The sequence below is a fragment of the Neofelis nebulosa genome, chromosome 2 (assembly GCF_028018385.1).
Source record: "Neofelis nebulosa isolate mNeoNeb1 chromosome 2, mNeoNeb1.pri, whole genome shotgun sequence".
Taxonomy (NCBI): domain Eukaryota; kingdom Metazoa; phylum Chordata; class Mammalia; order Carnivora; family Felidae; genus Neofelis; species Neofelis nebulosa.
In genome coordinates this window covers 39,747,359-39,771,419 of record NC_080783.1, presented here as the reverse complement: position 1 = coordinate 39,771,419, position 24,061 = coordinate 39,747,359, and the positions used below count along the sequence as shown (strand labels likewise).

Sequence of the window (24,061 nt, the reverse complement as noted above, 5' to 3'; positions counted from 1 at the left end):
ATGTTTGTCTAAGTCAATCATAGTAATTTCTTCCTTTACCAGTTACAGGTTTTGGCATGGGTATGTCGTACAGTCCTGTTCAAATATATGGAAAGAGAAATCTGGGATAGACTTTAGGGGAAGATTTTTCTCCCTGGGTAAGAAGAGACATGAAGAGAAATCCTCCAGTTTTGAATATAGTTGTACAAGGATAGAATGGTTGTAGCAATAGCAGTTCCTTGAGACTGCAGGGACAAACCTGAGAGCCTGAGTTTTTGATCATGCAATAATCCTGGAACCACCCATTTCTCCCAGCTTTTTATGTGAAATTTTCCTTTAGTGTTCTATTATTTATAACCAAAGCATCCTGTCTTAAGGTAGTTCTTTTTTATTTATTTATTTTTTAACATTTATTCATTTTTTTTGAGAGACAGACAGCATGAGCGGGGAAGGGGCAGAGAGAGGGATATACAGAATCGGAAATAGGCTCCAGGCTCTGAGCTGTCAGCACAGAGCCCGACACGGGGCTCGAACCCACAAACTGCGAGATCCTGACCTGAGCTGAGGTCGGACGCTCAACCGACTGAGCCACCCAGTGCCCCAGAAAGCTTTTCCATTTAAATACATTATGTATATAAAAGTACACAGAGTATAAATACAATGAATTATCACAAAGTAAGCATATTTGTGTAACCATTACTCAGTTACCTCACTTTCCAATTCCAATTATTGCCCTCTACCTACCTTTCAAAAAGTCATCGTTGGGGTACCTTAGCTGGCTTAGTCGGTAGAGCATGCATCTCTTGATCTCAGGGTTATTAGTTCAGGCCCATGTTGGGTATAGAGATTACTTCAGAGTAAAATCTCTAAGGAAAAAAAAAAAGTCATTATCTTGGTTTAGTTTTACTCATTTTTAACTTTATATAAATAGAATTATACACTACGGTCTCTTTAGCGATTGCCATCTTTTGTACAATCTCATGTTTGTGAGATTTATTTGTGTTAATGTGTGAAGCTGTAATTTCATTTTCATTCCTGTATAGTATTCTGTTGAAAGATTATTCTGTTGATGAACATTTGGCCTTTTTTTTTTTTTTTCCCTGTTTTAAGCTATGATAAATGATGATTGTGTTAATTTTCATGTTCATGTCTTTTGGTGTCACTGTGTATGCATTTCTGTTGAACATATACCCAGGAGTAGAATTGCTGTGTGAGTGGATACGCTTATGTTTAACTTCTGGGGGATCTGTCAGACATTTTTCCAAAAGATACCAATGTATGGTCAGTCCCACCAGCAGTGCATTACCTACAACATTTGTATTTTATTCATTCTGGTGGGTATATAGTAATACCCAAGTGTGATTTTCATTTGTATTTCTCTGATAACTACTGAAGTTGAGAATCTTTTCATATGCTTAGTAATTTGGCTGTCTTCTTACAAAATGCCTGTTCAGACTTCCTGCCTATTTTTCCATTGAATTGTCGCATAATTTTCATGTTGCTTTGTGGAAATTCCTTATATATTCTTGACTGGTAACATGGTGATAATCTTTTCTCGATCTGTGACTTGCCTTTTTTATTATTAAGATTTTATTTTTAAGTAATCTTTGCACCCAACATGGGGCTCAAACCCACAACCCCAATATCAAGAATTGCATGTTCTACCATCTGATCCAGCCAAGCACCCCCCTCCCCACTTTTTTTTTTTTTTTTTTTTTACAGATCTGTGGCTTGCCATTTTTCATCTCTTGATGAAATCTCTTGATGAACAGACCTTAATTTTTTTTTTTTTTTAATTTTTTTTCAACGTTTTTTATTTATTTTTGGGACAGAGAGAGACAGAGCATGAACGGGGGAGGGGCAGAGAGAGAGGGAGACACAGAATCGGAAACAGGCTCCAGGCTCCGAGCCATCAGCCCAGAGCCTGACGCGGGGCTCGAACTCACGGACCGTGAGATCGTGACCTGGCTGAAGTCGGACGCTTAACCGACTGCGCCACCCAGGCGCCCCAAACAGACCTTAATTTTAATTGTACTATACTTTATTGTTTTTCCCTTTATAATGTTTTTTATGTTCTATCCTGAAGGTCTTTTTTTTTAGTATATATATTGCAAAAGAATATTTAATGGCATGGGGAAATACCATTTAATAAGTGGAAGAAAGAGCCTGTAAAAACAGTATGATCTCAATTTGGTAATGCTACATTCTCCATCTGGCCCCTGGATTACCATATCAAAATTGGCGGCCATCCCTGCCCCCACATGCACTCCTTATGCCCTTACCCTGCTCTGCTCTTCAGTTTCCTTACTACCTGCTAACATAGTCTACAGCTTTTTTTTTATTTTATTTTTTTTAATTTACATTCAAATTAGTTAGCATATAGTGCAACAATGATTTCAGGAGTGGATTCCTTAATGCCCCTACCCATTTAGCCCATCCCTGCTTCCACAACCTCTCCAGTAACTCTCTGTTCTCCATGCTTAAGAGTCTCTTAAGTTTTGTCCTCTGTCTTGAAGGTCTTAATGGTAGTTTGCTGAATAAATGTTCTAGTTGTACACTTTTCAGGACAGTAGCCAGTAGCCACATGTGGTTATTGAACACTTGAGGTGTGGCTAGTCTGAGTAAAGATGTTCTGTAAGTGTAAAATGCATGCTGGATTTCAATGAACATAATATTAAAAAAGAATATCAAAATCACATTAATAGTTTTTATATTTATTACATGTTGAAATCACATTTTGCATATATAGGGAGTTAAATATGAAAATGACCTTTTTCTAGAAAATTTTAAAATTACATAATTGACTCACATTGCATTTCTATGTTCTAGAAGTGTGCTATCCAATAGAACTTTCTGTGATGATGGACATGTTCTATATCTATACTGTCCAGTATAGTAGCCATAAGCTGAAAGTGTCCATTGAGCATTGAAAATGTAGTGAGGGTGATTGAGAAGCTGAATTTTTGTTTTGTTTTGTTTTGTTTGTATTTGAGAGACAAAGTGTGAGCAGGGGAGGGATAGAGAGAATCCCAAGCAGGCTCTGCACCGTCAGCACAGAGCCTGACTTGGGGCTTGAACCCACGAACCAGGAGATCATGACCTGAGCTGACGCCAAGAGTTGGACACTTAACCGACTCAACCACCCAGGTGCCCCTGAGAAGCTGAATTTTTAATTGTAGGTAGTTTAAATGTAAGTAGCCATCTGTGGGTAGTAGCTACCATATTGAACAGCACAGTTCTGGACACTCTATTGCTTTAACATTTATTGTTTGAGATTTAGGTTTATAATCTGTCTGAATTGATTTTACATATAGTGTGAAGTAGGGGTCAAGTTTTATTTTTTCTTTCAGATGGAAATCGAGTTGACCAAGCATCAAGGAAGAGAGAATCTTTATTATTTTTAGACTGTTCTTTGTTTGTTAGGTATATTTATTTGTTTGTTCTTCCATCAAATGCCACACTGTCTTTAGTTGCTGATAGAGTAAGTGTTCTTGTTCTTCATGAATGTCTTGGTCATTCTTGGACTTTACTATTTCCACATAACTATAAAAAGTACCTCATCAATTTTCAGTTTCCTTTGGGATTTTGATTGACATTATTTTGGCTTTATATAACATCCAATCAAGAATATGATATAGTCATTTATTTAGGTCTTTCACTTGTCTCAGTAATATGTGATCTTTATTTATGTAAAGGTCTTGCACATCTTTTGCTAGATTTATTCCTAGTCATTTGGTACTGTAAATGATACTGTTTTCTAATTTTAATTTCTCATTATTGCTAGTGTATAGAAGTAAAATTGATTTTAGGTTATTGTCTTTGTATATGGCAATTATACTGAATTAACTTAATTTTTATAGATTCTTTTGGATATTTTATATACCCAATCCTACAATTTGTGAATAATGACATCCATCTTTCTTTCTTTCTTTTCTTTTCTTTTCTTTCTTTCTTTCTTTCTTTCTTTCTTTCTTTCTTTCTTTCTTTCTTTCTCTCTCTCTCTCTCTCTTTCTTTCTTTCTTTCTTTCTTTCTTTCTTTCTTTCTTTCTTTCTTTCTTTCTTTCTTTCGAGAGAAAGAGAGAGCACTAGCAGGGGAGGGGCATAAAACGAGGGGGAGAGAGTCCCAAGCATTCTCTGCACTGTCAGCGCAGAGCCTGCTGTGGGTCTCAAATGGAGGAACCTGTGAGATCATGACCTGAGCCAAAACCAAGAGTCGGATGCTTACCTGACTGAGCCACCCAGGCGCCCATCTTTCTGGTTTTTATACATTTTATCATTTTATTTCATCTTCTTGTCTTATTGTACTGCCCAGGACCTCAAGAACAGAGATTAGCAAACTTTTGTAAAGGACCAGATAAGAAGGAAGCCAACAGTTTCTGTATAAATATATAGTAGACTCTTACATGTTGTGCTTAAAGGGAGTCAGAATTGTCTTATAGATGGAGTCTTGAGCAATCTGTACTAATTTGAAGGGTTGTACACATTTGATAAAAGGGGCCATTTTTATAGGGCATTGAAGAAGGAAAGAATGATTTATAGTCATGAAAGAAATGTGGTAAAACATTTGCCTAGTGGATTAGCAATTTCTGGAGAGTTTATGATTATTTTGAATGTGTCTAAGTATGAACTAATACTTGCCTCTCTTTTTAAATCCCTTTAGGAAAAATAGAAATGAAGGTACATATGCACACAAAATTTTGCCTCATTTGTTTGCTGACATTTATTTTCCATCACTGCAACCATTGCCATGAAGAACATGACCATGGTTCTGAAGAACATCACAGACATCGTCGTGGGATGACAGAATCGGAGTCAAGCAAATTTTCAGTGCTGGATGCTGAAAATGAAAAAAAATATTACATTGAAAAACTTTTTGACCGTTATGGTGAAAATGGAAGATTATCCTTTTTTGGTCTGGAGAAACTTTTAACAAACTTGGGCCTTGGAGAGATAAAAGTTGTTGAGATTAATCATGAGGATCTTGGCCACGATCATGTTTCTCACTTAGATATTTTGGCAGTTCAAGAGGGAAAGCATTTTCACTCCCATAACCACCAGCATTCCCACAATCATTTAAGTTCAGAAAATCAAACTGTGACTAGTGTATCAACAAAAAGAAACCATAAGTGTGATCCAGAGAAAGAGACAATTGAAGTATCTGTCAAATCTGATGATAAACATACACATGACCGTAATCATCGCTTATGTCATCACCATTGTTTGCATCACCACCTAGATCATAACACCACTCGCCATTTTCCCAATGATTCCATTGCTCACAGTGAGCGTGGGGAGCCTAGCCATGAACCTTCAACAGAGACCAATAAAACACAGGAACAATCTGAAAGTAAGCTACCAAAAGGAAAAAGGAAGAGAAAAGGGAAGAAAAGTAATGAAAATTCTGAGGTTATTACACCAGGTTTTCCCCCCAACCATGATCAGGGTGAACAGTATGAACATAATCGGGTCCACAAACCTGATCGTGTACATAACCCAGGTCATTCTCACGTACGCCTTCCAGAACATAATGGTCACGATCCTGGTCATGGACACCAAGATCTTAATCCTGATAATGAAGGTGAACTTCGACATACTAGGAAGCGAGAAGCACCACATGTTAAAAAAAGTGCAATTTATTCAGCTGCTACCCACAAAGATCATAATGAAGATGACCGTCAACATGAGGTAGGTGTGAAGAGATGGTTGCTCCATAATTCTCAGATAATTGTGGACTATTTTAGGTAAAAAGAGAAGTAACAGTGGAGAATAGTCAATCGTATTCAAACTTATTTCCAGATAATGTTTCTGAACAAAATACTTTAAGATCCTAAAATCAGATTAAAGATTTTTATCTGGATTTTCACTTGTGTTATTCTCAAAATTGGGTCCCTCAAATGTAAATGTTCAGAGGTTGTTAGAACTCATATTCATTATTTTACTTTCTTGCTTATGACTTGTTTTGACTTCCCAAGTTTTCATTTTGTTATTGTCAGTTGGTTTCTAGATATTTGAAAATTAAAGTCTCTTGTGTTCAACCTGTCCTGTTGGAAAGTGACTAGGCATTTTCTTTACATAATCATTAACTTAATGAATTAACTACAGAATGTTTCCCTGTCATTGATGTAGCTCCAAAGTCAGGTATTTTGTATATATGGTAGGTTTGTTTTCTGTATGTCACTTTATGATACAGAGGGCCTGCTGCCTTAAAATTAATCTTCTCCCATGCCCTTTGACAGATTTAGGGTGAATGCAAAAAGATAAAATAACAGGAAAGTCCACTAGTAATGGGATGGTTATGTTTTCCTTTAAAATATTCATGTTCTTTTAAATACTTCCACGTTTGATTTGTTCCTTCCTGATTTTTTTTTTAACTATTTGCCTCATACACATTTTGTTTCATTAAAGGTATATCAACATTTTTGTTTAATTTTTAGTACTCTTTATTCTTAATAAAGTTGAGAAAATTTATTTTTATTAATTTATTCAATTAATAAAGTTGAATTTACTTGTTGCTCATATGTATAAAAAGCAGCACCATTTAATATGGAAAATGACCCTACCCTTTGCTGTTTCTGTTTCTATTATGAAATATGTTTTGCATCTACAGAAATATCTTTGTGTTTCTTCCCTGGATAATCAGATATTGATTTTAGCAGTTATAAACACTGATTTTAAAATCACTTCTATTTAAAAATAAATAAATAAAGTCACTTATATTTAAAAATCTTAGTGTATTTGTAAAGAAGTGCTTTTATTTATTTATTACTTTAGATAATATCTTAGAATCTTTTGTTGATAATTACCAGACATTATCATATTCTTTCTACCAGACTTGTGGGGTCTGCATCAGTCAAACATGTTGTTTTATATCTTCACAGGTCTGATGCATGTTGGGAATTTTCTTAGGATTTCTAGAAATGTTCTGTGCACTAGATAGAGTAGTATCTCACATTAAGACCTGAGAAGAAGCATTTTTTTGTTTGTGTGTTTTGATTTTGTTTTTTATCCCATAAAAAAAAATCCTATAATGAGGTAGCAAGTCAGTAACAAGCATACAACCGAAGTGTGTTATGTGTGGGGGAAAAAAGAAAAAGTACTACCACCTGCTTTGCCTTCATTTTAGATATTTTGCATATGATAGGTCCAAACTTGTTTGCTATGTGTTGTCTGCTTTGTTCTGCCCTTAAAAGTACTGGTGGATGAAGCTGCCTTCTCTTGTCTTCTACTTTTAGCATTTAGGCTAGAATGATATATTTTAATATAAATTTATTAAAGTACTTTGTGTCTATTTGACAAATGATTGATGATTTCACTTTGAATAGGAAAGTGATTTTTCTTCTCACCCCTTACGAATATAGTTGTGAGTGATTTTTATCAGTTACCAAGAAAGTCATTATCTTCATGTATTAGAGTGGAAAAATGGCTAAAGTCCATAAAAAGTATTGGGTAATGAAGTTCAATGTATTTCCATCATAAATCCTTAAAAGAAACCTTTATTTGTAATAGTTATCTGTATTACAGATTATTTTCAAATAATATTTAGAATATTTTTCATTACATAGTAATTTATTTTTCTGCTTAATCTTCTTAAAGTACTCTTACTTAATTTGTTTTATCAATTCCCTTGCAGTGTTTGAACGTCACTCAGTTGTTAAAATACTATGGTCATGGTGCCAATTCTCCGATCTCACCTGATTTATTTACATACCTTTGCCCTGCTTTATTGTATCAAATCGACAGCAGACTTTGTATTGAGCATTTTGACAAACTTTTAGTTGAAGATTTAAATAAAGATAAAAATCAGGTTCCTGAAGATAAGGCAAATATAGGGGCATCAGGTAAGAAAGATTTAAGTTTTTTTTCCCTCAAAATAGTCTCTCTACTTATTTTTTTAATGTAATTGAATTAGTACTGTAATTCCAAATTGTCTTCCTTTGGGTGACTTTCGGTGTTTTAGTCAGGCTTAGATATGAGCATTTAGAAAGGATTGGGGATAGACAAGAGGCACAATACAGCTTACTTGTCCCTTTCTGGTATTATGGAGGAATATTTTTGCTATGGATAGAGAACTAGATTAAAAAGGAGATTGTAGGTTTGCGATAAAATGGATTCTTCTACATGGGCAAATGTAAATATTGGGGCCACTATTTAAAGTGATTTGGTGTTATAGTTACTTTTTAGCAGAGTTGAGGGCCTCTGATAAAAAGCTAACATTAAGTTTATAAGGAAATAAAAAGGGAAGCCGGTGTGGTTAAACTCTCTGAATGTTTCAGAAGTGCCAGTGATTGGCACATGAATTCATCATGGGCAGTTTTATAGAGACCTTCAACAAAAGACCGAAACTATTGTTAAAATTCTTTCTAGATTTTTAAAAAATGTTTATTTATTTTTGAGAGAGAGAGATTGAGCAAGCAGGAGAGAGACAGAGGGAGAGGGAGACACAGAATCTGAAGCAGGCTCCAGGCTCTGATCTGTCAGCACAGGGCCTATGTGGGGCTCAAACTCACGAGCCATGAGATTATGGCCTGAACAGGAGTCAGTCTGTTAACTGACTAAGCCACCCAGGCACCCCATCTAGGCTTTTTTCAAACCATATTAGGCTGGCTACATAGCTCCACTTTGATGTTCACAGGTACCTCCCACTTGAGATTTCCAAAGTTTCTACTCCATGAAAACTTTGTTCCTCTTACTGAATCCCTAAAACCATAACAATTGTTTTTTTGATATAATCTGAAAGTCTTTGAAATTTTTTCCCATATGGTTTTTGTTTTGTTTCCTTTATATAATCAGTTGTCAAGTCCAATTGAATCTTTTCTTAAATACCTTCCAACTCTGTCTACTCCATTATAACTTTTGTTCAGGTCCTTCTTGGTTCTTGATTGAATTGTTGAAATAACTTCATAACCGTCCCTTTCTAGAATACAAATGAGATTGTCTGACACAGACTTTTTCTTTTTAGTGATAGTTAACATACTTTTGTTAACAAACACGTATTGTAGTGTTAAGTGTTAAGTAAAAGTTAATGACTTTTACTCAACAGCAGTTTTATTATAAGGTGGAGAATGTTCTTATAACTTTCCCACAGTCTCAGAGCTAATCCCTGATAGTACTGGGATTCAAGCCGAGGGTATTTAATCATTTTACTATCCATGTGCTGAGTGTTTCACATGCTTTTTCCCCCCCATTAAATTTTAAGAATAATCTATTACATTATTATACGAGGGAGCTGTTATATGATTCTTGTTCTTGCAGATATGGACACTGTGGTATAGACAAATTTAGTAATTTGCCCGCATTTCCTAGGCCTAATAAATGTTAGATCCCACCAACGCTAAGGTTTGTCTGATAAATCCTTTGGTCAGTTAATAACTATGCTATTATCTACCAGATTTAGTTAATTCTGATTATTGCTTTTATGATTTTTGTCATATATCTTTACACTGTTCAAAATTTTTCATTAGATCTCTAATATTTTTCTTTATCTTTTTATTATAAGCAATAATGTCTATGAGAACATGGATTTTTTTTTCTTTTTTTTTTTTTTTGGAGAGGGGCAGGTAGAGAGAGGGAGAGGAGAGAGAATCCCAACCAGACTCCACACTAATAGCATGGAGCCTAGTGCGGGGCTCACACTTCGCAAACTGTGAGTTCACCACCTGAGCTGAAATGGAGAGTCAGACACCTAGCCGACTGAGCCACTCAGGCGCCCCTAGAAAACATAGATTTGATGTGATGTGCTAGTTTTATTTTTTTCTCCTATATTTTAGCAAACTGCATTATGCTATATTGTTCAAATTTCAGAGTCCTTTACTTGGCCAGTCAGGCTTTCCAGGATAGGATTCCTGCCTACCTACCTCTCCATCCTTATCCCTTACCATTCTTTTTTAGTAAGCTCTTCTACACCCAATGTTGGGTTCAAACTCATGACCCTGAGATCAAGACTTGAGTGCTCTACTGACTGAGCCAGCCTGGGTCCCCTGATCATTCATTTATATCCTTTCAGCCTTAACCATAACAAACTCCTAATGACAGATTATACTGTTTTTCCCTCTTTTATCTCTGCCTTTCACCTTCTAAACCTTTCTACTAGAGGGACTACTATGATTTGTCAAAAATTCAGCTCAAGGGTTAGACCCTCTGGGATAACCTATTTACTATCCTAGGCTTAATTAAATCCCCTTCCTTGACACTCTCTGGATATCTCCATTATCATACAGAGCTTGAGGGATTTTAATAATTGGATTTGTTACCTGTTTTTGTTGTGGACTTCAGCTACTTAAAGGAAGTGACCAGGTCTTTCATCTCAAGCGTCTCTAATGCCTAAGTAGGTAAAGGGTACTTTGAACAAAAAGTGCTGATATATTGATTGAATAAATTACTTAATATTAATCTGTAAGCTTTCAGTTATAACCGTGGAAAGACACTTGTTGAAAATGAGTCTTTGAAGATCATTTTATGACTACAGTTGACCTTTGAACAACACAGATTTGAACTGCATGTGTATACTTGTATGCAGATACTTTTTTTTTTTTTTTTTTAATTTTTTTTTTCAACGTTTTTTATTTATTTTTGGGACAGAGAGAGACAGAGCATGAACGGGGGAGGGGCAGAGAGAGAGGGAGACACAGAATCGGAAACAGGCTCCAGGCTCCGAGCCATCAGCCCAGAGCCTGACGCGAGGCTCGAACTCACGGACCGCGAGATCATGACCTGGCTGAAGTTGGATGCTTAACCGACTGCGCCACTCAGGCGCCCCTGCAGATACTTTTCAATAAATAAATTAGAAAATCTCTTGGAGGTTTGCAACAAAAAAAACCTCACAGATGAAGCGGGTAGCCTAGAAATACTGAAGAAATTCAGGAAAAGTCAGGTATTGCAAGAATATGATATGTAACACTTATACAAAATATGTGTTGTTTACGTTAATGGTAAGGTTTTCCATCAAGAGTAGATTGTTAATAGTTAAATTTGGGGGGAGTTAAAAGTTACACTTGGATTTTTGGCTACACATGCAGTGGCAGGGGTTTGTTCCCAACCCCACAGTGTTCAAGGGTCATTTGTCTATCAGCCTAGTGTACTTTGATAATACAGTCTTCTCAGAATGAGTGGAATTCTCATGAACTTTATCATGTGCAAAATCACAATGAAGGCAGTTCTGGCTGAAAGGCCAAAGATGGAGTAGCACTGTTGCATTGTAATGAAAGAGACTAAATTAAATTAATATGTGTGAATGTGGGCCAAAAAAGAAATTCTGTTAAGATAGAAGGTGGAAAACGCAGAATTTAAAATTTTTTCATAGCACAAGAGTATGGTAGACATGTTTAGGAATATCACATTCCATATATATATAAGAGTTTTATTTGGGATAGAGATAGATATTCCTTAAAGCTTGAAAGAGTTCAAGTAAAAGAAAATGCTCTCAATACATGACAAAATAAGTCTCATAGGTACCTACCTATTGGTAATTTCTTTGCAATAGGAAAATAACTTGAGAATAGATAAATTAATCATTATAGTCTTTATTAGAACCTTACCATGTACTGTTCTAAATACTTTTACAAGGATATTTAATTTGTTAAACCCATGAGATGGGAACTTTTTTTGTTCCTATTTGCTGGAATGGAGGCTTTGAGAAATGAAATTACTTGCCCAAAGTCACATAGCTGCCAGGTAGCAGAACCGTGATATGAACTAGAGTATTCTCCACCTAAAGCTTGTAATTGTAACTGCTGTTCCCGTCTCCACTGCTTCTGCTAAAAAGGTTCTTAAGTCTGCTTTGCTAGCAAAAGTGTGACAGGAAGATAAAGAGAGTTAAATTTAGTTATATTTGGTAGTGTTTTGACAGGTAGTGCAGACATAGACAAGAAAGTGGTAGAGGTAAGTATTTGTATAAGTATTGCTGTAAGTATAGATCAGTAAAACAAAAACACCCAAGAATAATAGTCTTGTTAGGTAATACCCAGTCATTAAGGCAGAGAAACTCCACCTAGTAGCTCTCAATTCTGGTCTTTGGACAGATAAAATATGTTCCCTTTGCTGGCTTCATTACATGTTCAGTGACCTTTGTAGATGAGTAAACACCTTGAGAACCACAGTCTCTCACAGGTGCTTATAAATTCTCAATGAGGCAGGGGGAAAGGAGAAGCTAGGCCTGAGATTATTTGACTTACATTAAAAATAAAACACTTTGTTCTTTACATGGAAAAACACAGACTGACAAGATTGTCACATCTAGAGTTAAAACGAATAGCCTTTTTAAATTTTTTTTTTTTTTAAGGCTTCTAAGAAATTCTAGTTGTTATCACATCAACTCTGGATTATGACGTAAATTTTTGTTATAATGACATATTTTAACAAAGGTATTGACAGATGCTTGACCATCATAATATTGAAAATTATAGTTTATTCAATCTGAAAAGCCTTAGAGGAAATAATACTAGCTTTGAAAGCAAATACATAACTAATAGTGAATATTGATTAGTTGTTTGCAGGTGGTTATTAGCACTGTCAGAAATGAAGCTTGAATTAACTATGTCCTGATAGATGTTAATAATTGTTAGAAAGAATGCCCTGCTAGTAATTATTTTTAATGACTGCTGCACTATTAAGAAAGGTTAACTTGTTCTATATAAATCTCCCATAGTGACACAGCGACCACCTCATTACTGCTCAAAGACTGCTGTAAACCAAGTATGCCATATACTGTGTATGGTGGAAATCGTTTGTTTCACAAGATTGGCTCATTTAGTCATAGAGTTGACCCTAGCTTAATTACCAAGGGGGGTTGTGAATAGGCCGCTAAGCTTTTTCTGCCAATTAAAATGCTGAAATTGTAGAAAACTGCCATCTTGCACATGCTTTGAACCGAGTTAATTAGAAAGTTTCCACAGATGAGCGCTTCTTTTTAAAAGAATGCATTTTCTCTCTAGATAATGAGAAAGGGAGTTGGTGAATAACTAAGCTTGAAGACCTTTAACGTTTTAAGCAACCTAATTTGCAGAATAAGTGAAGCTTGTTTCAGACATTTAACGTTTTTTATTGTATATGGTATCTTGGGTACAGATAAAGGAAACATTTGCTGGTTGTATTTAATAGTTTGTGTTTCATTGGTTGGCCTAAGTTTTAGAAAAGATGCCTTTTATTGTTTGGTTTTTGTTATTGTTTTGGGGGTTGTATATTAATAAACAAGTTGTGATTTTAAAAGTACAATAATTTGGTTAGAAATCAGAAAAATTTTATTACCTGCTTTTTTTCTATACATAGGAAATTATGGTAGCATTTATGTAAGCTTAAATATAAATGTTACAAATTCTAAAAATAAGTGTTTATAAATAGCATGGGAAAATATTTCAAGTACAATAAAATGAAAACAATTTTACTTCTCATAGGTCAAAAGGATTGTAATTGTCCTCGAAGAAGAGTTACAAGTTGTAAAGAGACTATTACTTAAAATTTTAGTGCTGGAAAGCTAAAATTACTTTTTAAAAAAATTTTTAAAAATTTGTTTAATGTTTATTTATTTTTGAGAGAGAGAGAGAGAGAGAACCTGAATGGAGGAGGGCCAGAGAGAGAAGGAGACACAGAATCCAAAGCAGGCTCCAGGCTCTGAGTGTCAGCCCAGAGCCTGCCGTGGGGCTCAAGCTCACGAACCATAAGATCATGACCTGAGTTGAAGTTAGATGCTTAACTGACTAAGCCACCCAGGCACCCCTAAAATTACTTTTAAAAAATGAACAGTAAATCAGTATAAGAAAACATGTATCTATAACATACACTTGTGAGAGATTGCGGGTGGTTTTGCTAATGAAATAGGTATGATGGAATAATTGCAATCTATAGAAAATACCTAGAAAATTTCTAATTTACCTAAAACGGGAAATATAGCTTCTTAGCCCTTATTTCTTAGGAAATAAGAAACCTAAGTGATAATTTATGTTGGATGGGACATAAATATTTTAACCTTACTCTCATATGTATTTTTAGGTAACACTGAAATAAATAAAAGTATATTCTGATGATTTTATGTTGTTTTGTGGTAATCTTTTGTCCCTCCCCCATCCCAATTTGTTCAAATTTTGAAAGATGGATTGCCATTTGAGTTAATAGTATTTCTTCTTACTTTCATGTTTAGTCTTATTTTTCTTACAGACTCTCCTTTATGTGGAACCACCTCTGTGAAGTAAATACATAAGTAATAAATGACTGGGCCAAGAATTTGCTGAAAATAACTGTAGTTTAATTTAGGAGAAAACAGTGGATTAACAGGAGTTTTGGTTTAGTTTTTACTTTGCCATCTTAGCTAGCTATTTAATCATTTTTTATTATGTTAAAATATATATAAGATTTGCCATTTTAACCATTGATGTGTACAAATCAGTGGCGATTATTACATTCACAATGTTGTGCAGCCATCAAACTATTTTTTTTTCAATATATGAAATTTATTGTCAAATTGGTTTCCATACAACACCCAGTGCTCATGCCCAAACTATTTTTTTAAAGACTTTATTTTTAAGTAATTCTCTGTACCCAACTCAAACTCACAACCCTGAGATCAAGAGTCACACACCACCAACTGAGCCAGCCAGGCTATCTATTAAAAAAAATTTTTTTTTCTTAAGTTCATTTTTTTTTTTTGAGAGAGACCACATGTGAGCAAGGGAGGAGCAGAGAGAGAGGGAGACAGAATTGCAAGAAGGGTGTGAACTCACAAATCTGTGAGATCATGACCTGAGCCAAAATCAAGAGTCAGTTGCTTAACTGACTGAGCCACACAGGCACCCTAAAAAAAATCTTTATCACCCCAAATAGAAACTATGTAACCATTAAGCAACAAATCATCATTTCCTCTTAATCTCAGCCTTTGGTAACTTCTTGTCTTTTTTGTTTCTGAGTTGGCTATTCTAGATAAGTAGAATCATACCATAGTTGTCTTTTTGTGTCTGGTGTATTTCGCTCTGTATAGTTTTCAAGGTTCATCCATATTGTAGCATATATTGAAACTTGATTCCTTTTTATGGCTGAGTAATAATACTCCATGGCATGTATATACCACATTTTGTTAATCCATTCATGCATTGATGGGCACTTGGTTGTTTCCACCTTTTGCCTATTTGAGTAATGCTGTAATGAACACAGGCATACAAGTATCGAAGTCTCTGCTTTCAGTTGTTTGGGGGTATATACGTAGGAGTGGGATTCCTGGGTCATAAGGTGATTCCATTTAGTTTTTTGAGGACTTACCAAACCTTTTCTAGAGTGACTGTGCCATTTTACCTTCCCACCAGCAGTGTACCAGGGTTCCGGTTTCTCCACATCTTTGCCAACATGTGATTTTCTTTCTTTTTTTTAACAGCCATTCTAGTAGGTGTGAATTCACATTATTTAACATTTAACATCTCTCTGCCTCAGTATGTAAATCTGTAAAGTAGAATGACACTGGTCTACATTAGCATTTTCCAAATCCTGTTTTGTAGGAGGATCCTGGTTCATTGAGATATACTAATAGGTTCCATGATCAAGTGAGTTAGAAAAATGCCGCACATTGTATTCCCCTTGCAGAGATTCATATTGCTTATTAAACTGGTGGAGGCTTTGAGGGAACTTGTTTAACCAAGTATTACCAAATCTTTTTGATTATTAAATTCTCCTCTCCTTCCCCTTGGAATACCTCTGAGAATTAGATGAACACAGTTTGAGTAATGCTAGTGTAGATTATTAAAGTCCTTTCTAGCTATATAGTGTGAAGATAGCAGTTACAGTGCCAGTTAAAGTAGCTTACTGGTAATCAAGGAATTGGAAAGATAATTCTCCTTTTAAAGTGGCAGAATAATAGACATCTTTGAAAATGGTTTTAATAATTTCTAACTCTGTCAATACAGGCAATGTATATATGGAAGAATAATTATAATAGTCCCAGTTGTGCTCTGTGTTTTATACAAAATATGTTATGAGAAGTTATAGGATCCATTAAATCTTTTGAAGGTAGCATGCATACTAAATCTATTTCTTCTAGTTGGAAAAATGAGAGAACTCTTAATTTCAGAAAAGTTATATAAGGTGTTCAGAGTTATACAGATTATTTAACTTTAATGTAAGAGCTTAGTCTTTTTCTGATTCTTGGCTTTTGTTGTTGGTCAGTAACCAATTATTGATGATCATTTGGCCAAGTGACCAGAAAACCAAAAGCATTTGTATTATTTATTTTTTAAAGTGTGTGTGTGTGTATCAACTTCTTTTGGAGGGGCCACTGGCCAAGCTCAATGTGATACCGTTGCACTGACTCCAAGTGGCATCATTCACATTTTCTTTTAAGTAAATGGCATTCCCTTAAAGATAGAACCACGATGGCACACCTGAAGTTGGGCTCTGATGCTGGATTGATTTATGTAAGGCTTTCTCCTTTGTGGGCTTATGTTTTCTTGTATTTTCTGAGTTTCAGATGTCAAATATCAGAAATGCTAAAGATTTTCTAATAATGAATGGCTTCTCTCTTTCAAGTATGTCTTATTAGTTCACAGATTTGCTTTCTCGGGTGGATGAGAAAGATGATTTCAGAGCTGATACATAAGAAATTATACCTGGGAGTGTGTAATATGTGATATGTACTCATTTGTGCACATGTGAATTCATACACCCTTTCACACTCAGACCCCTCCCCCAACTATTTGTGTAAGCACTTGACTAATGTGTCAGTCTGTCTGTGATTGGTGTTAAGTGACGATATATTTAGCTCACCTATCATATTGGCACATCGATTTTCACTGGATTCAGTTTTGGTTGATTTGTCATTTGGTAATTTGGTTTTTAGCTAATTAACCAAAAGCCATTTGAAATTGTAAGTCACTTCAGAGCATTGCAAAATATTTATGGTTTCATAGACTCTTTTAGGACTTTTCTTCGCATTCAGAACACCCTTAGCCAGGAGTTAATATGGGAATTTTAGAAAGGAAATACTTGCTTAGAATAATGTTCATTTTCAGATATAATTTTTGTGATCAGGAACTAGAATCACATTTTCTCTCATCTCTCTTTAATGATTAGATTTTTGTAAATATGCTTATAAGAATATATAATGGTTTAATAGAGTCTTAGATTCTTTTTTTTTTTTTTAAAGTTTATTTATTTTGAGAGAAAGAGAAGTGCATGTGCATGGGTGGGGCAGAGAGAGAGAATCCCAAGAAGGCTCTGCATCATGGTCAGTGTGGGACCCAATGTGGGGCTTGAACTCAAAAACCGTGAGGTTGTGACCTGAGCTGAAATCAGGAGTCAGACGCTTAACTGACTGCACCACCCAGGCTCCCCTGGGGTCTTGAATTCTGTAATCTAATAAGCTCAAATGTTCAAATATGATCCTAATGCTAATATTTTATTAGTTTGTTAAATTATTTTGTGTAAATTGTTAACCATCTCAAATGTCTGTTATATCAAATTAATGGTATACTCCTTATAATAAGATTTAGAAATTTAATTTCTATTGCAAATATCTTAAAGGGCAAATCCAAAAATGAATGAATGTATATTTCCCAGTGTAGAATATAATATTACCCTAAAAAAAAATAAAAAAGGAAAGATCAGGTTAAATAACAGTTACCCAACTAGATTTTGGGTAAATTTAGCATCTTAATCTATAGATTATATGAATTTTCTTGGACATTGGGACATAGGAATAAACTAAGAAATACTTCATTTGGACAGCTCCGGTGCTTAATTCCAGCACATCATTTGCAAAATAATTCTGATACAAATTTTTAATACGAGAAGTTAGCAAATTTGTTTACTCTTTATACTATATTTGGGTCTCATCTATAGCTTTGGCTATACCTATGCATATATATTAGCATATACAGAGTATCATGGAATATGAATTACTGGCTTTTTAAAGTCATTTTTAGTACTGTTTTTCTTTAAGTTCTTAATTGAAGTTGCTTTTATATTGATTGTTTTGAGATAAAGTGCTTCTAAATTTAATTACTGCCCAAGTAAGAAAAAAACATATTTGGGAAGGGAGAATTGTATATTAATATAGGAGACATATTATCTTCAGGTTAATGTATTTGTTACCAGCCTCAATTTGTCCCATTTAGTTACTACAAGTATCTTTTGTCCATTTTTTCCCCATTACTATGATTGAAACTACAGAGCTGTGGTAATTTTGACACTCCTTTATTGGTTTAGTTGGCCAATAACTTTTATTGGCTCCCTGAATTTAGACCTATGGCCACCTTACTCCAACCTATTTCCTCAGGCTCTCCCACTGACTTTATTATTCCTGCCTGTGCTTGAGGCACAGAGATAAACTAACTTGGTCATCATTATTAAGTCAACATTTTGACCTTATATTTTTCTTTCTAGAATAGAGTTTTTGACCTTAGCTCCTTGTGCCTTATAGTCCCAACCATAGTTGTTCTTATCTTTTGGTTTCACTAACAATGTTGCCTTCATAATGAATCTTTTCCCTTTGCCTCTTCCTTCCTTGTTCCCAAATCTTTGCAAGGATTAAAGACTCTAAATGCAAATTCTGTCTGTGTGTTTCTATCTTCTTTTGGACTTTTAGATTACCTGTGTTTATATCAGAAATTATCTGTTAGATATAGAATAAATCACAGAACTTCCATTAGTAGTAGATGACCTGTTGTTTTAATCCTGTGAGCTACCTTAGCATGGAATTAGCTTATAGTATTAATGTCATTGGATATTGTGACTAAAATGTCCAACGTATAAACACGTATAAATTGATAAATCTCAGCATTTAGTGGGTGAAGTAAAGTTTCATTTCCTTACCTATCCTTACTTCTGTCTTTGAAAATTTTTTTACCTTGTTGAAGAAATACATTTTTCATTGTTCCCTTACTATAACACTTAACGTAAAATTTCTCAGCAGATTATAGTCTTACTGGGTTTGATGAGAAAAAATAGCATTTTAGATGAAAAACTTTACCAAGTTATTATTGAGTGAAATTTTCTATAGATAAAAATTAAACAGAACTTTTAGGCCAGAACATTTCTATTTCACTTTAGGCCACCAATTGAAAATAATCTCACTTTTTAAATGAACATGCCGCATCCCCTGAACCACTGGAAGTTATTTCTGGTATCTAATCTATGTATGAATAGCCTCGATAAAGAAATGTGGACAGAATTCCCCTTTTCCATCACACTTCTGTTTTTCACAAATCCTGTTGTGAAAACATTTCTCTTGTGCTCTGATTCAATCAAGGTTACATAGTGAGGGGCCTTTGGGTGGCTCACTTGATTAAGCATCCGACCTCGTGGTTTGTGAGTTCAAGCCCTGCATCCCACACTGTCAGTGAGGAGCCTGCCTGGGATTCTCTCTCTCCTTCTCCCTCTCTCTGCCCCTCCCCCCTTGCTTGTGCTATCTCTCCCTCTCTCTCTCTCTCTCTCAAAGTAAATACACTTTAAAAAACAAAACCCCCCAAAATTATATAGTGTAATTTTTACAAAGTAGAAAATGATACAGAAAGCCAAATTGGAGCAAGGGGAATTTGGAACTATTTATGGAGGGTAAAAATAGTATCAAGGGGACAGGATTGAATTATCCTTTGTAAAAATAGGAAATGAAATGCAAAAATGGTACCAATAATAAGGCTTTTTTTTTTTTTAATCTCTTATGAATATGTTTCCATTTTGGACTGGTATATTAAGTTTCTCAAACTTTGTATTAAAAGATTTACAAAGATAACACTAGATACTCAGCTTCCTCTAATGCTCACAGGAGAGTTTTATAATTGTATTCTCTAAATGAATAGTTTTATTGCTGTGGCTCTGCCTTTATACATTGGTAAAAATTTTTTGACAGTCTACGTATTAAGAGTGAATCACAGCCTGAAGTCATTTTAAATCCCTGTTTCTAATAAGATGGGCTACTGAAGGTACTATTTATAACTTGGTCTGAACTTCTTTTTTAAAGTGTTCAGGTGGGTTATGTGGTTGTTTTGTTTTTAAACACAGCAGTGCCAAAATGTAAAACTTCTTAAAAAGCATAGTCAGGGTAAGATAATCTATCTTCCATGACTCATTTATCTTAAGTTTATTGTTCTTTAGAGCTTTTTGGCTTATATTGTCATATTAATGTTGACTATTAATTTCTTTCCTACAGCATGGATTTGTGGTATCATTTCTATCACTGTCATTAGCCTGCTTTCCTTGCTAGGCGTGATCTTGGTTCCCATCATTAACCAAGGATGCTTCAAATTTCTTCTCACATTCCTTGTTGCACTAGCTGTAGGAACAATGAGTGGAGACGCCCTTCTTCATCTACTGCCCCATGTAAGAAATCTTTTTAATCTTTAAAAAAACAAAACAAAAGTATTTAAGCTAAAAAGGTCCTTCATTAGCAAACTATAGTACACTAATCTAGTATTTGTTGTATTTGCCTATAGGATGAAGTATTTTTTCCATTTGCATAGTTTTAATAGCAATAGTTTTGAAGTAAATTGAGTCATTAGGTTTTAATACAGCAACAAAAATTGGTTACATCAGTATTACTTTTTCCTGCCACAACGTATACATACCAGATCACCACAGTGTACTCTTTAAATACAGTTTTATATGTCAGTTTAATCTGGGTAGAACTGAAATTTACAAAAAATTGCTCTATTAGCAGTTCTGTAAATGAATACTTAAGAAGATACACCATCCATTGATTTTTATCTGTATGCTATATCAAGAAAGCCATTAGGAGAAATGTAGAAGTGGTCTTATGATTGTGCTGTATAGTCAGTGTGCCCCAGGTATCTTTATTTGATCAAGAATAGGCTGACATATTCAGTTAACAATTTAGTTAACTAATTTCAGTTATAGGCATTTAGCTCCTTACATATGGGGCCATTTATGTTTTCTCCCGGAATACCACTTGTTTTCTTCTATTTCGGGACCCTTCTAATAGTATCATGTGCCCACACTTCTGGTACCACGCTTAGCAACCTTTTAAAATCTGTTATCAGTTAGTATTTGATACAGTGTTACTGCTTTTACTTCAAATTATGAAAACACTGGGGCTTTTTCTTTTCCAAATGTAAAATTACAGGTTTGAATGTTTTTTTTAAATATTCTTACCACCTCCTTTGGAGTATTTGGGAAACAGATTTGCGTTTTTTAAGTAATCTCTGCACCCATCATGGGGCTTGAACTCACAACCCAGAGATCAAGAGTTGGACGCTGTACCAACTGAGCCAGCCAGGCACCCCCAGAATTGTTACTTGTGTGTTTTGTATACTCCTCTTCCCCTTCTTCACTCAGAGGAATTGGTTCAGAATTCCAGATTTGGTATCTGGAATACCATATGACACTGCCTTAAAAAATTGATTAATAAATCTTAAACTGTGAATGTAAATTTTTAAAAATTGATTCATTATGTTATTTACTGATTTCCTCCTTTATTCCTACCCCTTGCTTTCCCTTTTTACCATCCTCAAGAATAGCCACAAAATTTCAAAACTGGGCCTATTAAGAACAGTTGATTGAAGTGAGAACAGTCTTCAGGTGCCATTTGACTTATTTTTTTCTTAAGTATTAATTATGTAAAGCTGTTACCTTTTTAAATGGCCTTACCGTCTTTGAGAAGTTTAGAAATCTCTTCTCTTGGCTGCTAGCAGATGGAGAAAAAATACAGATAAATGTTATAAGGAAGGGAAATACTTAAGACCAGATCTCTAATTTTTAAGATTGTTATTTTGGAACTTGTATGTTTGACAATTAAAAAGTACCCATTTCTATAATTTATTTTTTGCTAAAGCTTTAAACTGTAGAAAAATAAACACATGTGTGAGTATATACTTATAATGTTCCATAGTTTGTAAGTACAGGTAGCGTCTCATCACTTCTTCAATTTATAAGAGAAAAACATAAAAGTATAATCAGTTTAAGAAAAAGATTACAGGGAGTCACAGGTTGTGACCGGCAGGTGAATTAGTTTGTTTTTACTGAATGTTAGACATCTGGGTCATGTTCACTTTGGTTTAAAAAGGACCCATGCTTCCTAATATCTTAATGCTGCTTGATTTTCTCACTGTAGTGTGTGTCAGCTCCTATAGCCGTTTGAGTTTGTGGTCTTTTGTTTTAGAGTTACCATGAAATGTAATACTTTCCAGGCCACTGAATACAGACAGCAAAATTAAATAAAAGGCTACTTATATTTATGTGAGATAATATTTAGAGAACCACTTTAAAAATTGAAAGGTATTTTTTTGTGTGTCCTAGCAGATTATAGTCTCAAAATTTTAAAAAGCATCTTTAATTACTTGTTTAGAAGTTTTTGTTATTCTTATTAATAGTCTCAGGGTGGACATGATCATAGTCATCAACATGCACATGGGCATGGACATTCTCATGGACACGAATCTAAGAAGTTTTTGGAGGAATATGATGCCGTATTGAAAGGACTTGTCGCTCTAGGAGGCATTTACTTGTTATTTATCATTGAACACTGCATTAGAATGTTTAAGCACTACAAACAGCAAAGAGTAAGTACTTTGTAATGATTTCTTCCGTTTTCTGAGATACGAAACTCAAAAAAATTTTTTTTCTGGCCACATGCTTAATTATGATGTTGGTGTGTGTTCAAGGAAACATTGACTTTGATCTTTGCCATTTTTATGTATATATTTTGTATATGTATGTATTTTGTATATATTTCCTTGAGACAAAATATGGTTTAGAACAGATCTCTAAACTGGGACTCAGGGGGAGTGATTCTAATTCTTGCCCAGCTACAAAATAGCTGTGAAAACTATGACTCATTCCTTGTGATTTCCAGTTGCTATATAAATCTGTGGGAAATAAGCCCTACTTTTTGTCTGTATTTTCATATCATATTCCAAATAGTGTATTTAATTTTAATTGCCATATTTTATTCAGGGTATTACCATATTTAAGTGCCTTCAAAGGAAGGTTGATCAAGATGATGTGCAAGTGAATTATTATCTGAGGAATGGTAGAATGAACTAGGAAAGGATCAAAAGTGAAAGAAGCCTAACAGCATTTGGTTTTCAGAGGGTGTATGGAAAGGTGGATGGGTGAAGAATGGAGTGTTGGTAGGAGGGATGCCAAGGTGAGAGTGGCCGGAGAGAAATGAGCCAGAAGAGAGGTGATGGGGGCTTGAAGTAGAGTCATGTCATGAGGAATAGGAAAGATAAGGTGATTAAGAGAACTATTTAAAATTTTAATGATTATTTATTTTTGAGAGAGAGAAAGAGTGTGAGTGGGGTGGGGGCACACAGAGAGTGAGAGCGAGAGAATCCAAAGCAGGTTCCAGGCTCAGCTGTCAGCACAGAGCCAGAAGAGGGGGGCTCAAACCCATGAACGATGAGATCATGACCTGAGCCAAAGTCGGACACTTAACCGACTCAGCCACCCAGGTGCCCCAGAACCACTTAAATGAGAGAATCAATATGATTTAATTGTTGATGACATTCAAGAAATAGAAGTATTTTAGGGTCCATCTCTGAGTACATAATTTAGAATACAGTTACATATTGCAAAGTATATAGAGAAGTTTTGACATTCCTGAGAAGCTCAATTTTCTTCAGTTGTGTGTACCTGCTAACACTTAAGCAGCAAATATTCATATTTAATTGTACAGAATATTAGGGACTGCATAATTTACCAGTAAGTATGAAATGTAGTCTTTCAAGAAGTAGTTCAAAGTAAACATGTTTTCTGTTTTTTATAATTTAATCTTGATCTCATTTTGCATTTAAATTTACTAGGAAAATTAAACATGTTTATTTTTGTAAACTAATGTAGAAGAATAGAATCTCCAGAACATGGCAGCTCTTTGGAAATTTGATATTGAAAGAAGTAAATAAATTAAAGGAATTTGATTAGATAAATCAATGGAACACCATTAAAGGGGTACTCTGTATCTAATAGTAAGGATTTCTTCAAGAATATCAAAGAGAGGAATCTGTGCAGATAAATCAGTGTGTCTCCTTTATGATAAATAGGACAGTGAGTAACCAAAGATGAAAAAGTGTATGGCATTGTTTTGAAGAAAAGGAATTAGTGATCCTTGAATAGAACAGACGTTTGACCATCTGCAAAGAAGAGTCAGTTATTGGAA

At 34.8% G+C, this 24,061-nt stretch overlaps 1 protein-coding gene across 6 annotated transcripts in view; it reads left to right on the top strand.

Moving 5' to 3' along the window:
* The window catches only part of SLC39A10 (solute carrier family 39 member 10), a 148,694-nt gene that overhangs the window by 101,496 nt on the left and 23,137 nt on the right, over positions 1-24,061 (top strand). For all 6 annotated transcript variants that reach the window (XM_058710719.1, XM_058710724.1, XM_058710703.1 and 3 more), the window contains 4 exons: positions 4,640-5,664; positions 7,610-7,817; positions 20,099-20,268; positions 22,275-22,463. In XM_058710719.1, coding sequence (XP_058566702.1) covers positions 4,651-5,664; positions 7,610-7,817; positions 20,099-20,268; positions 22,275-22,463 — 1,581 coding nt within the window. In that variant the 5' untranslated portion in view covers positions 4,640-4,650. The remainder of the gene's footprint in view (positions 1-4,639; positions 5,665-7,609; positions 7,818-20,098; positions 20,269-22,274; positions 22,464-24,061) is intronic.